At 42.6% G+C, this 15,616-nt stretch overlaps 2 protein-coding genes across 2 annotated transcripts in view; one reads left to right on the plus strand and one right to left on the minus strand.

The window, feature by feature from the left end:
• Nucleotides 1-2,488: 2,488 nt before the first annotated feature.
• Nucleotides 2,489-15,616, plus strand: part of VASH2 (vasohibin 2) — a 74,861-nt gene continuing 61,733 nt past the window's right edge. The window contains exons 1-2 of the mRNA XM_089529276.1: nucleotides 2,489-2,582; nucleotides 4,334-4,827. Coding sequence (XP_089385402.1) covers nucleotides 4,552-4,827 — 276 coding nt within the window. The 5' untranslated portion in view covers nucleotides 2,489-2,582; nucleotides 4,334-4,551. The remainder of the gene's footprint in view (nucleotides 2,583-4,333; nucleotides 4,828-15,616) is intronic.
• On the minus strand, nucleotides 5,418-6,712 carry LOC149310603 (butyrophilin subfamily 2 member A2-like). Its single transcript, XM_089528322.1, has 2 exons — nucleotides 6,200-6,712; nucleotides 5,418-5,679 (listed from the first exon to the last, which is right to left on the minus strand). Exons 1-2 carry the CDS (start codon nucleotides 6,696-6,698, stop codon nucleotides 5,546-5,548), a joined length of 633 nt encoding a protein of 210 aa, XP_089384448.1. The 5' UTR covers nucleotides 6,699-6,712; the 3' UTR covers nucleotides 5,418-5,545.

Genomic DNA, 15,616 nt, shown 5'->3' on the forward strand with positions numbered 1-15,616 from the left:
ATCAGATGCAAAAAGGAAAGCAAATACTACTGGGCTACTTTAAAGGCATTTAACATCTTTACAGCCACATTTTCAGAGCATAGCCAAAAGGCAAAGCAACCATTTTATTTTACATTGAAGCATTAAAATAAAATGGCTTTCACATATCCGAGATGGGAATGAGAGACTGAAAAGCAGAGAGGTGTCACATGTCTACATATTTTTATTTCTACTTACATTCATTTTTTTATTTTTTTTATTTTTTAAAGTTTATTGGTTAAAAACAAGCATAACAAACATAACAAAACATAAATAAACATAAGCCGTATCATACTATCCATCACATATATATTACAACTATACATACAGTTACTACAACATACTACATTTAAAAACCCTTCCCCTCCCTCAAATCAAAGACAGCTGTCTATTATGTACTTTCCTTATTGACTTAACATTTACTTTATACTTGATCAGAAAAAAAAAGAAAAGAAGGAGAAACATATATATATATATATATATATATATATATCTTCTTTCGCACACTTCTCATCACCAGTATTATTATTTCCTTTGTGTAGAATCTGTCCCATCTTTGTGACTAAACGTTGACTTATAAGTTTATATCAGCGAGCACCTTGTATATATCCAGAACTCACGTTACATTTTACTTTCTACTCAAATCCCCTTATACAGATCTATTTTGGTGCTTTCTTTATTTGTTCTTCACAGTGATTTATAATAGGTGCCCAGATACCCTCCCATCTCAATTCATCTCCACCTTGCAATGTATTTGTGAGTTTATCAGATTGAAACATATCAAATATTTTCATATACCACTCCTTTAACAGTAAAGCGTCTTTGCTTTTCCATTTTTTTGCAATTACCATTCTTGCGGCTGTAATCATGTAAAAAATAATTTTACCATAGTCCTTTTCTAATTTTGAGTCATTTACCATCCCCAACAGGAAAAATTTAGGCTCGAATTTTATTTTTGTATTCAGAAGCACCTCCAATTCCTTATGAATTTGGTGCCAGAAACTGTTTATTTTTTTACACTCCCACCACATATGAATATAATTTGCATTTTTATCTTTGCAATTCCAGCATTCTTTCCTATTATTTTTGTCTATCTTGCTTAACTTTTCAGGCGTTATATACCATCTATATTGTAATTTTAAATAATTTTCTTTTACTTCTGTGCTCAATGTATATTTCAGCCTAACCTTCCAATTTCTCTCCCATTCTTCCATCATGATTGGTGTTTTGAGGTCCTGTGCCCATTTTACCATGCATTGCTTAACCGTTTCATCTTCCGTTTCCAATTTTAATAACAATTTATATAATTTGGAGATAATCTGTACTTACATTCATTTTTTAACCCCATGTTTCTCCTGAAAAGGGCTCAGTGAAGTAAGTGGTGGTTCCCAAATTTTGTTCCTCCAGATGCTTTGGACTTCAGCTCCCAGAATCCCTGGCTGTTAGGGGTTCTGGGAGTTGAAGTCCAAAATACATGGAGGAACAAAGTTGGGGTTTGGGAGGCGAATCCCTCTGCTAAAGATAAATTAAATCTAATATTTTTATATCTATATAAAATATAGATATAGAATTTAATTTATTTTTAGCCGAGGAATTATATATATACACACACATATAGACATATATAGACATATACACATACACACATATAAATATATACACACATACCTATATATATATATATATATAAACACACCCATATATATACACATACCTATATATATATATATATATACACACATACACATGCATACATACACACATATTTATGTATATATATACACACACACATATAGACATATATAGACATATACATGCATACATATATACAGACACTTATAAATATCTATACAAATATATATATGTACAAATATATACACACACATATACATATATGTACACACATACATACATATATAGACATATGTACATCAAAACATATGTATATAAACACATACATATACACACATACATATAAATATATACATACACATATACACATACATACAAATATATATACATATAAATATGTATACATAAATACTGTACATACACACACATACACAATATATAGACATATACATGCGCACACACATATATGCATATACACACACACACACATACTGTACATATACACACACATACATATAAAGCACAGACACACGCCAGTCTCTGACTGAGGGCTTTCCCAAAGGCGAAGAGGGGTCAGATTTCGCGGGCTGGCCTTGCAGGACTGGTGGGGCGCCTTGTCCAATCAGCGGCCGGCGATTCCTCCGCAAGCCCCTCCAGCCCCGCCCTTCTTTGTTGCGGCGTCCAATGGGGAGCCTCGGAATGTCGGCGGCTGCCGGGTAACATGGTTCCATGTCTGCGATCAGCAGCAGCAGCAGCATCAGCAGCATCAGCATCCCGAGCAGCCTGGTCCTCCCGCTCCTGCTCCTCCTCCTTCTCTTGGAGGCTTGAGGATGGAGAGGGAAGGGAGCGAGCCCCGCGGAGGAGGCTGCCAAGGCAGCGCCAGCCCCGGCCGCCCGGAGAGGCCCCAGGGCCATGAAGCCCGCTCCGGCCAGGTGAGGGCAGAGAGGCCCGGGAGGAAGGGAGGGGTGCGGCCCCAGCCACGCACTGCTCCTCTCGGGGGGAAGGAAGGGCAGCCCCAAAGGGCCTCCACTTGGAGCCTGTCCAGGGTGACCAGGCGTCCTCCTTTTCCAGGACCCGTCCTCCATTTCAGCCTTCTGTCCAGGAAGCATTCCAAAAAGGTCCTCCATTTGAAACATGCCCAAGGTGATCAGGCATCCTCCTTTTCTACGACCTGCCCTCCATTTCCACCTTTTGCTCAGAGGCATTCCAGAAATGTCCTCCACTTGGAGCCTGACCCAGGCGACCCGGCGTCCTCCTTTTCCAGGACCTGCCCTCTATTTCAGCCTTCTGCCCAAGAGGAATCCCCAAAGGTCCTCCATTTGGAACATGGCTAAGGAGCAGGAATTGACATTTATGGGAGTGTTTTTAGCTGTTGTTTTGGAATGGCCCACGCTTTTCTGGACTGCCCTACATTTTGCAGTGCCTTGTCCTCCTTTGCCTTTCTGACTGACCCCTGGTCACCCTGGGAGCCCACCTCCTTTGGAGGCAAAGGGCTTGCAAAAGCAGTGGGGGGGGGAGGAGAAGCCAGGGACCCCTTCCAAGCTACCTTTCTTTCTCCTTCCTTCTTTCCTTCCTTTCTTCCTGGGGATCTGGCCAAGGGTGGCCTCAGCCCCATCTTTGGGATTCCCAGCACCAGCCTGCTGGGCTTCTCTGGGATGAGGAAGGCAGGCAAAAAGAGCCTCCAAGGGAAGACTTTATTATTTATTTATGGGATTTCTATTCCACCTTCCTTCCAAATTGGGATTCAAGGCGGTTTGGATTTCTATCCTGCCTTCCCCCCTAAATGGGATTCAAGGCAATTTTGGATTTATATCCCACTTTTTCCCCAAAATAGAATTCAAGGTGGCTTTGGAATTATTATCCCACACTTTTCCCAAAATGAGATTCAAAGCGGTTTGGGATTTCTATCCTGCCTTTCTCCCAGAATGGGACTCAAGGCAGCTTTGGATTTATATCTTGCCTTTGTCCCAAAATGAGATTCAAGGCGGCTATGGATTTCTATCCCACGTTTTTTCCAAAATGGGATTCTCAGGGCCACTTGGAGTGGGGCTTCCTGCCTGGCGGAAGCGGGTTAGACTAGGTAACCCTTAGGGTCTCCTCCCACTCTTCTAGTAGGATTCTCTTTGGATGGTCTCCCTGCTCTCCTTGCTTTATAGATCAGACTCCAGCCAAGCGCTTTTCAAGCTGGCAATTCAGCTGAGGGGTTGTCTGAATGATCACATCAGTCTTCCCAGGCTGGATAAAGCACTCTGCTGGAGTCTGATACGCATATACATATGCCTGTATGTATTCTGCAAGAGAGAAAGGCTCTCTCTGGGTTGTTGTTGCTGGTGCCTTTGCCTGGCCAGAGAGGCAGCTTTGCTGGTATGTGTATGGGTGTGTGAGAGAGAGATCTGAAGGTCCTCCTCTTTTGTTTGACAGGTGAGTCGGATCTCTGCCAGCATTGAACATGGCCTTTCTATTGTTTGTTTCTTCCTGCTGACAATAGCAGTGCTTGCCTCTGTGTTTGTGTATGTCAGGGGAGAGAGCTTGTGCCCCTCCTTGTGCCAGCACCCTGCTGCCTTCAAGGGCTCCAGAGAGCGGGTGAGAAACACAGCGTCTCTCTCGCCTCCTGCGATGCCCACCACTTGCTCCAGCTGGCATTGCCATGTGCTGGCTCTCACCTTCTCCGCTGTCTTTTCAGAGTCTGCCTGCACGAAGCTGAGGAGGAGGAAGAAGAGGAGAAGGAGAAGCGAAAGGTGGTCTGTTAATCTGCTGCTCTTAATCCAGCCAACTCCATGCCCTCCTGGTTCCTTGGTAAGAGGAAGCGGTGATGAAGGAAGCATGAGGGAAGCAATCTCGAGGTGCCACTGAACTCTGCCTTTTCCTGGACCTCCTGTTATTTGTTGGTACCCGGCGACGATGACGGGATCCGGCGCCAATGCTTCCCGCAATGCCCACTCCAAGGGCGAGAAAGGGGGCCGCTCCCGGAGCTCCCACGCCCGGACGATCAGTACTGCCAACAACGGGGGCTCGGAGGAGGAGGACAAGGACGGAGGGGTGGTTTTCCTTGTCAACAAGAGTGGCTTCCCCCTTGACGTGCACACGTGGGAGAGGATGTGGGGCCACGTGGCCAAGGTGCACCCGTCCGGCCGGGAGATGGTCGACACCATCAGGAACGCTGCCCACCTGGCCAAAGTAAGTGGTGCTCTGGGGCTGCCTCTGAGTCCAGTGGAACTCATGGCCACAAGATGTAGTGAGGGTTGCACCTTAGATGTCTTTCAAAAGGGAGCAGATAAATCCATAAAGACGAAGAGTCATCTTGGCTGCTTGGCAGGATGGCTATTTTTGACCCAGCTCCTGCTTTTAGTCTGAATTTTAAAAAAGCAATGTAAGGTGATGAATCCTATCACTAAAATAGATTTAGCACCTTGTAAAGCTCCTTAAAACCTCAGACTAAACCCCAGAATGGATCCAGTGCTTCTCTGATATGGAAGCCACCAGCTATCTTGCTCCCACCTCCAGAATCAGAGGCAGTACATTCCTGTAGATCACTTCCTGGGGAAAAAGTAAGAGGCAAGCTGGAGATGCTTTCCATAGGCAATTGGTTGGCCACTTTGTGAAGAGACTACTGGATGAAAGAGGTTTTTTCTCTGATTCATCATATTCTGTGTCTAACAATCCCAAATACTCTTGCCCAGCCTTCTCCAACCAGACAGTCTTTGCATGTGCTCAACAACAAACACCACCATTCCCAGCCAGCAATACATTGTGATGATTTATTTATTTATAGTATTTATACCCTGCTCTTCAGCCAAAAGGCTATCAGAGCAGCTTACATTATTTTACATTAGACATTTCCCTGTCCTGCTCAGAATTTCCTCCCAGCAAAACAAACACAATCCAAGCTCTACGTTTAACACAGGCACAGAGAAGTCGATGAATCAGAAATACGGAAAAATGGGAAGACTTTCTCCCCTTCAAGATCAATTGACCGGAAAATAAAGAGAGGGGTCTTATTTTCATCATAAAAAGCCACTGTTCCAGCATAATAATAATAATAATAATAATAATAATAATAATAATAAATTTTATTTCTACCCCGCCCTTCCAAGAAATGATCAGGGCGGCTTACAAAGTTATAAAAACATTACAAACAGGTTAAAAATTCAATAAGCAATTAAAACCATTATTACAAAGACAGGACCAGGAAACGATAAAATAAAAAATACATATATCAGGGGCAGAAGAAAAATACAAAACGTTCATCAATCCAGGGTCAGAAAGAAAAAAGGGGGCAGGAAAGACAGAGAAACAATTTAAGGTGGGAAGGCCAGCCGGAATAGATATGTTTTCAGCTGTTTTTTAAAAACATCTAATGAGGCGGCGGAGCGAAGCTCTACAGGGAGCTTATTCCAAAGTAAAGGGGCAGCAGTGGTAAAGGCCCTCTGTGAGGTCCGAGTAAGATTAGACCTAGGGACCTCCAACAATTTAGTCCCAGATGTTCTGAGTGTGCGGGGTGGATTATGTGGGGAGAGGCGGTCCTCCAAGTACCCTGGGCCCAAGCCATCATAGTTCAGAGACACCTGGATCTCTACTGGATCATAATTTGGATCCACTATTGTGGGAGGTGAAGTAAGGGCTTTGTACTGATCATCATAACGTGCCAGAGCCCAGATTCCCTCATCGGGTTCAAAAGCAAGTTCCCCATCCCTGTCCACAGATTCTTGGGCCACTCCTACCGCCCAGTAGTCTCCATCCTCTACATCCACAATCCAATAATGTTTTCCTGAGGCGAATCCCTTCTTTCCAAGCACGCAGCGGGCATACTCAAATCTTTTAGGGTTGTAGGGCACATCCCTACGGCTGTCCCCCCAGCGTACACTTTTCCGATCTTTAGACACAATGTAACGAGGGTGGGCTGTTTGTGGATCCAGCACCACATTTTCTTTAATCCATGTTGGCGCTGATGTGTTCCCTGAAAATTGGCCCAACTTGGTGTTAACCAGCATCAGGTTTTCAGTGATGTATCCAGCTATCCCACTCATATCAGGTTTGGGTTTTCCCATTTCTCTTTCACATCTGGTCACGATCACCAGTGTAACAGCAAACAGCAATGCAGGAAATCAGTAGTCCAGTACATCAATTTGGAGAATGTTTATACAGATCATTCAAGATCATTGCTTGTGTGCATGATTATGCTGGTGTTTAAGCTGAAGGTTTTCAAAGAACTGAGGATTGTTCCATTTCCTTTTGTATGTCCATGCATGCACACACACACATGCAGCTTGCCAGTTCTTTTGCAAGAAAAGGTATGACCAGAAGGAAGGGAATATATATTTGGTGTAAATAGCTAAAGGAGTGGGGGTGAGGGTTAAATCCTCAAATTGTGCCTAGCAACTATCAATGCCATTGAACTACCTGCTTGGTTTCCTCTGGTTTGTGCAGTTTTCCCATTTAGCTCCGTGTTCCTAGGATTTTTATTTTACTGCCATGAGGACTAGTAAGTTGCTTTAAAAAAAACTGTTGAAACCAAATATCTCAGGATATAACATTCTATACATGTGTGGAGGACTGAAGTGCAGAAGACTCCTAGTCCTGGTTATAATTGCTTTAGGAAGCCTCTTGGGATATCTATAAATGGAGGCCAACAGCTGTTCATCTCTCTCTAGGGCAAATACTTGTAGTTCTATGGAGGATGGTAACAGCTACATTTCCATACTGTATTTGAAAGTGTCAAGTCTTGTTGTCTGCCACCCAGCACAGGTGCCAGTATTTACAATTCTCTGTCCTTGTGCAACAGTGCAATAATGAGTGGGACAACAACTCTCTCTTGGCATGAGACAAACAGTGCTTTGCTACAAGGGCCTTGAGTTGATTTGATACCATGGAACTGGACTAGAGCTCTGGGAAGTTGCTTTTTTTGACCATGGTGAGTGAGGGATTCTGTGAGATGTTGTTCAAAAAAGAACACTACAATTTCCAGACTTTGGGACTACCTTACAAATCACTTTCTTCTGCTGTGATTTTGGTACTTATTCTAAAAACCAGGTCTGGTCATTTTTCCATCCGGTCCCAGTCAATTTGGATTAAAATTCCTTGGAGCCCAACAGATATAGTGGACCCCATGTATATATTTAATACTAGTGAGTGACGAAATACAGAAGTGCATTTTGAACCCTGAACATGGCCAGTCTGATTCTGGAAGCTAAGCAGGTCTGTGTCTGGTTTCACTAGGAAATACTAGGGATCTCCAGGGAGAACTAGAAAGGAATCCCATCTGAAATCCTGAAGAATTGCTGCTAGTCAGAGTTGACAATACTGGGCCAGATGGACCAAGGGTCTGACTCAACATAAGGCATTGATGTTTCAAAAGATGTCTGATTGCTAGGGCTGGCCAAAACATAAAATGTACCTTATATACTCAACTATAAGTTGAGAAATTTATGCCCCAAAATTGATCCTAAAAGCCTGAGTCAACTTATATATGGGCCACTAACTAGTACTGCTTAGAAAGGTCCTAAAACAAGCAAGCCTGATGCCCCACTCTTGGTGCCTCTAGGCACATGTTTCTCTCTCTCTCTCTCTCTCTCTCTCTGTGTGTGTGTGTGTGTGTGTGAAAGAAGTTCTCAGTCCCATGGAAGAAACTCCCCATTTAACACCACTTGCTTCCTTCTCTAGTCTGATTTGCAAGTCTCCTCTTCCCATGCAAAAAACACCTCATTGAACACCACTTGCTTCTCTTCCCACTCCAATTTGCAAATCTCTTCCCATGGAAAAAACATCTCATTGAACACCACTTGCTTCTCTCCCCAGTCTGATTTGCAAGCCTCCCCTTGTTATGGAAGAAACACTTCATTTAACACCACTTACTTCCCTTCTCAATCCGATGTTAATATGTCTCCTCCAGCATCTGAGAATCAGTGTTAGGTGGCTGTGAAAGAGAAGGAGAAGGAGGGATGGTATTTTCCCTTTCCACCCTTCCTTATAACCTCCTAAGTTTTACCCTCGACTTATTCACAGGTCATATCAAAATCCATGATTTTGACCCTGAAACTTTCCCTCGACTTATACGTGAGGTCAACTTGTACATGAGTATACATGGTAGTGTTGCCTGAAGAGAAATGGTCAGTGGCATTGAGCCAAGGCCAGTCAGATTTCTTTGATAGTCCCCAGTGAGGCTATCTGGGACATTGAAAACAATGAACCATTTGCTGCTCTTTCATGACACCTGAAAGCAGCTGAGAGATAGTCTTCTCCTTGCCCATTGGTACGGCTGGCTGTAAGGCAGATTCTTTTGCATTAAAAAGAACAGAATAGGTGCCCAAATTCCCACGCTAAGCTCTGTCCCAAACATGAGCAGGTTTTTGTGGTCTTATGCAGTTCTGATGATTGGAAGGTTGGCAGTTTGAGGCCCAAGTCCTGCATGATGGGGTGAGCTCCTATCACTAGTCCCAGCTTCTGCCAACCTAGCAGTTTGAAAGCATGCAAATGCAAGTAGATAAGTAGATACCACTTCTCAGTGGGAAGGTAACAGTGTCTGGTGCAGTCATGACCACCAGAGTAGTCCTCGGACAACTCTGGCTCTTCAGCTTAGAAACGGAGATGAACACTGCCCCCTAAAGTAGGTTACAACTAGACATTCATGTCAAGGGGACTATCTTTACCCTTTTACCTTTTTCCGCATGACTTTTTTCTTTAATTTTTGGAGCCTCTGTTCTGAAACTCTGTCTTGGCCAAAGCAGATTCTAAAATGTTTCTTCTAGGTCCAAAGATTTTAAATTTTGTTGCTTGCATTCATCTAAAATTAGCACCTGAAAGTTAGAAACCAAGGATGGGTAACTTGTGATTTATTTTTTTTTTTTTTTAGATATATTGGATTGCAATCCCCATCACCCCATGACTATTGGCTATGCTGGCTAGGATTGATGGGAATTGTGCTCCAAAAACATCTGAAGGGCTGGTTGCACCATGCCCACCCCGGCCATAAAGGCTTAAAAATAATTTCTTAAAAATAAAGCTATAATTCTTTGGATGCTCAGTCTGTATCACATTTGTGCAAGGAAACTGCATAATGCACCTAGTTCTTCTACAGAACACGAGGGTCACACTGGTCATATTTGACCATCTTGTGACTTTTTCTTGGAAGCAGAAATGGGTTTCTAGTCCACAGTGAGTGCTATTGAAGATGAAAGCAGGTGAAAGAAGATGGTAAAATGTATGATTCCCAGATAGATATTAAACCACTGATGTGAAGAGCAGGATGCGGCTCCCAGGAGCTCCTCATTTGAAGGCATGCTTCATCTACTATTTATTACCTCTGATCACTGATTGGAGATAAAAGGCTATTATTATTAAAGGCTAATATTAAAAACTGGGAATGTTGACATCTAAAGAATGGCTAGAGCTTTATTGTGAGAGTCCAGGAGCTTTAGCTTATGATTTCTTCCTCATCTTTTTGTGTATTGTTAACACATACACCAATCCCAGTGACCCTAACTGCCATGGGCAACTAGTCACACACAATCATTTTGTGTTCCATCTGGTTGTGAGAAGACAACCAGCAACTTTAGGCTGCATTATGACATTACTTCTGCATTACAGCTGGCTTGTATACCATCATTATTACATTAAGCACTGATTCATCAGTTTTCTTATTTTCCTTTCCTCTCTCGGCACAAAAACATGAGCTATCTTATTATCTTTCCACCAATTGGTGAAGGCCCCTTTACTCTGACAGGCCTTTGAGAATTGATTTTTTTAGGGGAATCAGGCCTTCTATAATGTGCTAGACTTTTATTTGTTGTTTCTGTTGCTATGGTTTAATGGTTTATGTTTTAACTGGTTTTAAATTTTTTGATACTTTCATCGCTTTTTAACTTTTGCCTGGAATCACCAAATTGGGGGAAAGGTGGGAAGACGGTGAGGATCATTAATAATGCAGATCTCAGAAAGCTACTTTTAAAAAGTAATTACAGTCGGCCCTCCATATCCACACATTCAAGCATCTATGGTTTGAAAATATTGAAAAAATGTATATTCCAAAAAGCAAACCTTGATATTGCCATTTTAAACAAGGGACATAATTTTGCTATCCATTGTATATAATGAAACTTGAGCATCCATGGATTTTGGTATCCATGGAGGGTCCTGGAACCAAATCCCAGAGGATATCAAGGGCCCAGTGTAGTTGTGGTTCCAGGGTCTCCAGAAGAAGGCAGCTGCCATATAGTCAAGATTTTAAGAATTTAGTCATTTCTTGTTTCACAAAAGTAACTACAATAGCTACTTTTAGTTATTATTATTATTATTATTATTATTATTACAAAGCATGTCTGAATGCTAGAAGTGACTGGTTTGCTGTACAGAAGACATTTTTTCGTATGCGTTTGGCTAATGCCCACATTAGCCAAATGCATAAGGCAATATGAACTAACACTTGAACCCTGTTATATTGCTCCTCCACCATTCAATGAGGCCAAACCCCTGTACCTATAAAAGCACCTACATTACTATTACTGTTACATAACAAAAAAGGGAGTGAAAAATATCCATTGAATTACATAATAATATAAGTGAGTTATACCTTCAATTATGAGCATAAGTGGATTTGGATGGAAGAGGACAACTTGTGATCAGGGAGAAGTAACTGAGGTGTGGTACATACCGCCCCGAAAGGGCAGGCATCTGTTTTAACTCTGGAGGGATGCTGCAGCAGCCAAACTATGCGGTGTCCCTCCGCAGTAAAAAGAACCTGGAAAAAACATTCTTTTTAAGGCACCTGGCACATGTCATGAGTGTGCCATTAGTGCACCGGTAATGTAACTGATGCGCAGCGATGTCCATATGCTGCACATCGCTTACGTCGTCATGGTGGCGCCTGTGTGGATGGGATGCTGCCATGATGCCACCACCATTACACACGGGTTCGGGAGCGTGTGGTTACTGTGTGCTCCTGAACTATAGTATCGGTGGTGGCACGCCGCTTTTGGCCCATCTGTCCCAAGCCTTACACTGCATTTGAGGAAAAGGTTTCATCCCTCAATTGCTTTATGAGCCACTATCCTCATTTTTTTTAAAATCAAAAATAAAAGTTGATGCTGAAAGATATACACAGCAGTTGCAGGTGATACTGGAAACAGTTTCCTGTGAAATCTAGAACAATTTCAGCAATTAGACAAAGACTACAACAATCAGCAACAAGATACTCACTCTCCTCTGATGCAGACTACAAAATTGTATTTTTGACATTTTCCCCAGACATTGGAAAATACTGCTTTTTTACTACAATTCCCTGAATCCCCAACAAGCATAGCAAATGGCCATGCTAGCTGAGGTATTTGCCAAGATAGTTCTTTCTTTTTCTCTTTTTGAGATTAATTTTCATTAATTTTTAGCACAATCTAATTTACAATCAAAATAATATACAGTCAAAGATATCTTTGATTGCTAAGCTAGTTTTTCCAAGTTCTGATCTTAACTCGGAGCTGATAGACAGAACAAGAACAACTCTGGAGTCGAAGCAAATAGTCTAATAATTGCAATTTATCTGTAGACCAAGCAAATATATAATGTTGTGGTCACCAACGGCAAAAGACTAATAGTGTGTGTGTGTGTGTGTGTGTGTGTGTGTGTGTGAATGCCTTTAAATCATTTCTGACTTATGATGACCCTATCATGGAGTTTTATTTGCAAGAATTGTTGAGATAAGGTTTGCCATTGCCTTTCCCTGAGGCTGAGAGCATGTGACTTGCCCAAAGTCACCTAGTGGGTTTCATGGCTGAGCTGGGAATTAAACCCTAATCTCCGGAGCCACAGTTCAACACTCACACCAGTACACCATGCTGGCTCTCTTCCAATAACACAGATCCATAGATTATTGCCAAGACAAGATCAGGGGTTTTGACAAAACTTTTGGAAGAACTTCTTGATCATGCAAATTGTTGACAATGGAAGAAAATGCTGGAGTCTCTTTGGTTAAAAAGTGGAAGCTGGAGGGCCACCTGTTAGGAATGGTGTCATGGTGGATATTCTGTACTTCTGGTGGATCTGTGCTGGAAATTGGATGGCCCATGGGCCATATGTGGGCTGCCAGTATGGGCCCATCGGGACCCTCCTCTCATTGCTGGAGGAAGGGGTTCAGCCTAAAATGGACAGCTGCACCCCAAGAGGCCTCTGGGATGTGCAATTGTTTATTTAATGCTATTCTTCTCCCAACATACAGACTTTTTGGGTGTGCAATAAGCTTTTATTTAATAGCCTCCTGGTGCTTTCTAGTTTGATAAAATGGTTATGATGTAGTCCACATGTTCTTCAACAATGCCCGCTGCCAGACTAGATTATCTCTGAGGTCCTCTTAACTTCATTATTATATTCATGGCCTCTAAAAGGCAGAGAAGCTGAGTGGAGAAACAGAAAGCTGGCATCTCTCTTTCCATTCCACACTTTTTAATTTTTATTTATCAGTTGCTGGGCTGTACGCAAATCCTTATGAGTGACTTAGAAGTGAGTGTTAAATTACAAGGTAGGGAAATCTGGCATATGTTGTATGAATTAAGTCTGTTATTAGAGAAGATTTTCCTATTAGGGCATGCCCAGGCAAGGCGTACATAGGCTAGATTTCCTCTTGTCCAGAATGTAGTCAGGATTTGGCTTCCCATGAGCATCCCAACACCGCATTTGCTATTGCAAATCCTCTGAGCAGATGCTGCCCTTTCTTGCCCTCTCCCTGGTTTCCATTTGGAATTCTGATTCCACGGAACCATGGGACTTGAGGCTGGCTGGGCTCCACTGACAGAGGAAACAGCTGGCGACATAGAGATAGAAATGCTCCCAAGGCAGCAACCCTTCCAGCCACCTGTTCTGTCTGCAAGATGTCTTAAATACTGGGGAGCCTTTAGAAAGATCACTCAAGGCAGCACCCTGCTTTTGGAGTCCCATTGGAGGTGAAGAGGATGTTGCCAGGCTGAGGTTTTCTTTTTTCTCACCTATAAACACAAAGAGAAGCCTTGATTTATTGTATGGCATTGGCCAGCCTTCTGTAGCAAAGCCATCCCCAGGAGTGTTGGATTACAGCTCCCATGACCCCCAGCCATCTTTGGGTGAAAGGAGTTGTAGTCCAGTACCTATAGAGGGGGCCAGGTTGGGAAAGATGGCATTTGGGATTCCAGTGTGGGAAGTGGTGGTTGATCCCAAGGTTGAAAATGGTAGATTCCAAGGTGACAAGTATTTTGTAGCTGCTTTAAGAACTGCTTTTTAGCACCTTACTTTAAGTTCTTTCCTCACTTGCATATGAACAGTGGAGGTTGGGGGATTCCACTATCTGTGGCATGGTAGAATCATAGAATTGGAAGAGACTTTAACAGCCATCAAGTCCAATCTCCTGACATATATGAGTACATCATCAAAGTACCTCACAAAAGCTGGCCATCCAGCCTCTGTTTAAAGACCTCCAAAGAAGGAGATTCCACTACACTCCAAGGGAGTGTGTTCCACTGTTGAACAGCCCTGTCTGTCAGGAAGTTCCTCCTAATGTAGAGCAGGAATCTCTTTTCCTGTAGTCTCAATCCATTGCTTCGGGTCCTGTTCTCTGGAGCTGCAGAACACAAGCTGATAAACTGGTAAATCTGCCCCGAGTTTTAACCCAGTCTGAAAAGAGCTGAGCCCTAACCCACAAATAGATTCATATCCTTTCAGATTCGCACTGAAACCTGGATTGTCTATGTCACTTACATGGAATTCATCAGCCGCAGCTAAATAGGAGCTGCCATAGCTGAATCAACCCTGGCAATCAATGGGGTAACGGATGTGGCAGCAAATTCTCCCTCATATCTGGAGCTGCCATAGAAGAGACAGATTTTTGTCTAAGATTGTCTTATCTACCCCATCTGGCAACAGCTCTCTAAGACTTCAGATGTCTTTCCCTTCATTTGCTCTGTGTGTGTGCGTGTTGTGTGCCTTAAAGTCATTTCTGACTTATGATGATCCTAAGGAAAACCTATAATGGGTCTTTCTTGGCAAGATTTGTTCAGAGGAGGGTTGCCATTGCCTTCTCCTGAGGCTGAGAGAATGTAACTTGCTCAAGGTCACCCAGTGGGTTCCATGACCGAATTGGGAACTGCATCCGGCTCCCCAGAATTGTAGTCCAGTGCTTGAATCACTACACTACACCGGCTCTCCTCTCACTTGTTACCTGAATCTATTAACTGGAGACACCAGGGATTGAGCCTGTTATCTTCGATGCGCAAAACATGTCTTTGCAAGTTGTTGTTCTTTATATGCTGCTTATTTCCCAAAGTGGGACCCAGGGCGGCTCACAGAAGGAAATCAATTAAAAACTACAATGCAATTTTGAAAATAATTAAAATCGCCACAGTTAAAACTATATGCAATTATTTGAAATCATACAAAAGTTTTTAATAAATAAATAAAGCACAATCCAGTAAAAAGCCTCCTTGGGTTTTGCATGACAGCAGGCATGCCTGTGATGGTGGTGGGACTAAGAGAAAGCCTTCCCCTGAAGATCTTAGAATTCTGGCAGGTTTGTATGGGGAGATATGGTCTTTCAGATAGTGTGGACCTATTGCTTTATAGGTCAAATGAGTTATAATCTCATTCTAGTAGACAGAGAGTTTGAGCAGAATTCTTTCCTTGGTAGCCTCCACTGCTCCTCTGACAACTTTTGCTGTTGTTCATACACAGGAAGCAGGAATATTAAAAGAACTTGTTTCAGTGTTGTGTTCAGTTTTAATAATTTTAATAAAGTTACATTCAGTTTTAATTCAGTAGAGCGGCAGCAAAGCTGTCCTTCCTTAGCATGGTGTTCCAGAGGCTAGGTGCACCACCCAAAGACCCTCTGGGATCTTGGCTATTTACCAATATAGGACAGATCAAATAATGATTTTCATTCCCACAGTTCTTTTGTCAGTGGCATATACGTATATGTATAAGAGAGAGAGAGAGAGAGAGAGAGAGAGAGAGAGAGAGA

The sequence above is a fragment of the Sceloporus occidentalis genome, unplaced genomic scaffold (assembly GCF_023333645.1).
Source record: "Sceloporus occidentalis isolate IW3139 unplaced genomic scaffold, rSceOcc1.0.p SCAF_6, whole genome shotgun sequence".
NCBI classification, from domain to species: domain Eukaryota; kingdom Metazoa; phylum Chordata; class Lepidosauria; order Squamata; family Phrynosomatidae; genus Sceloporus; species Sceloporus occidentalis.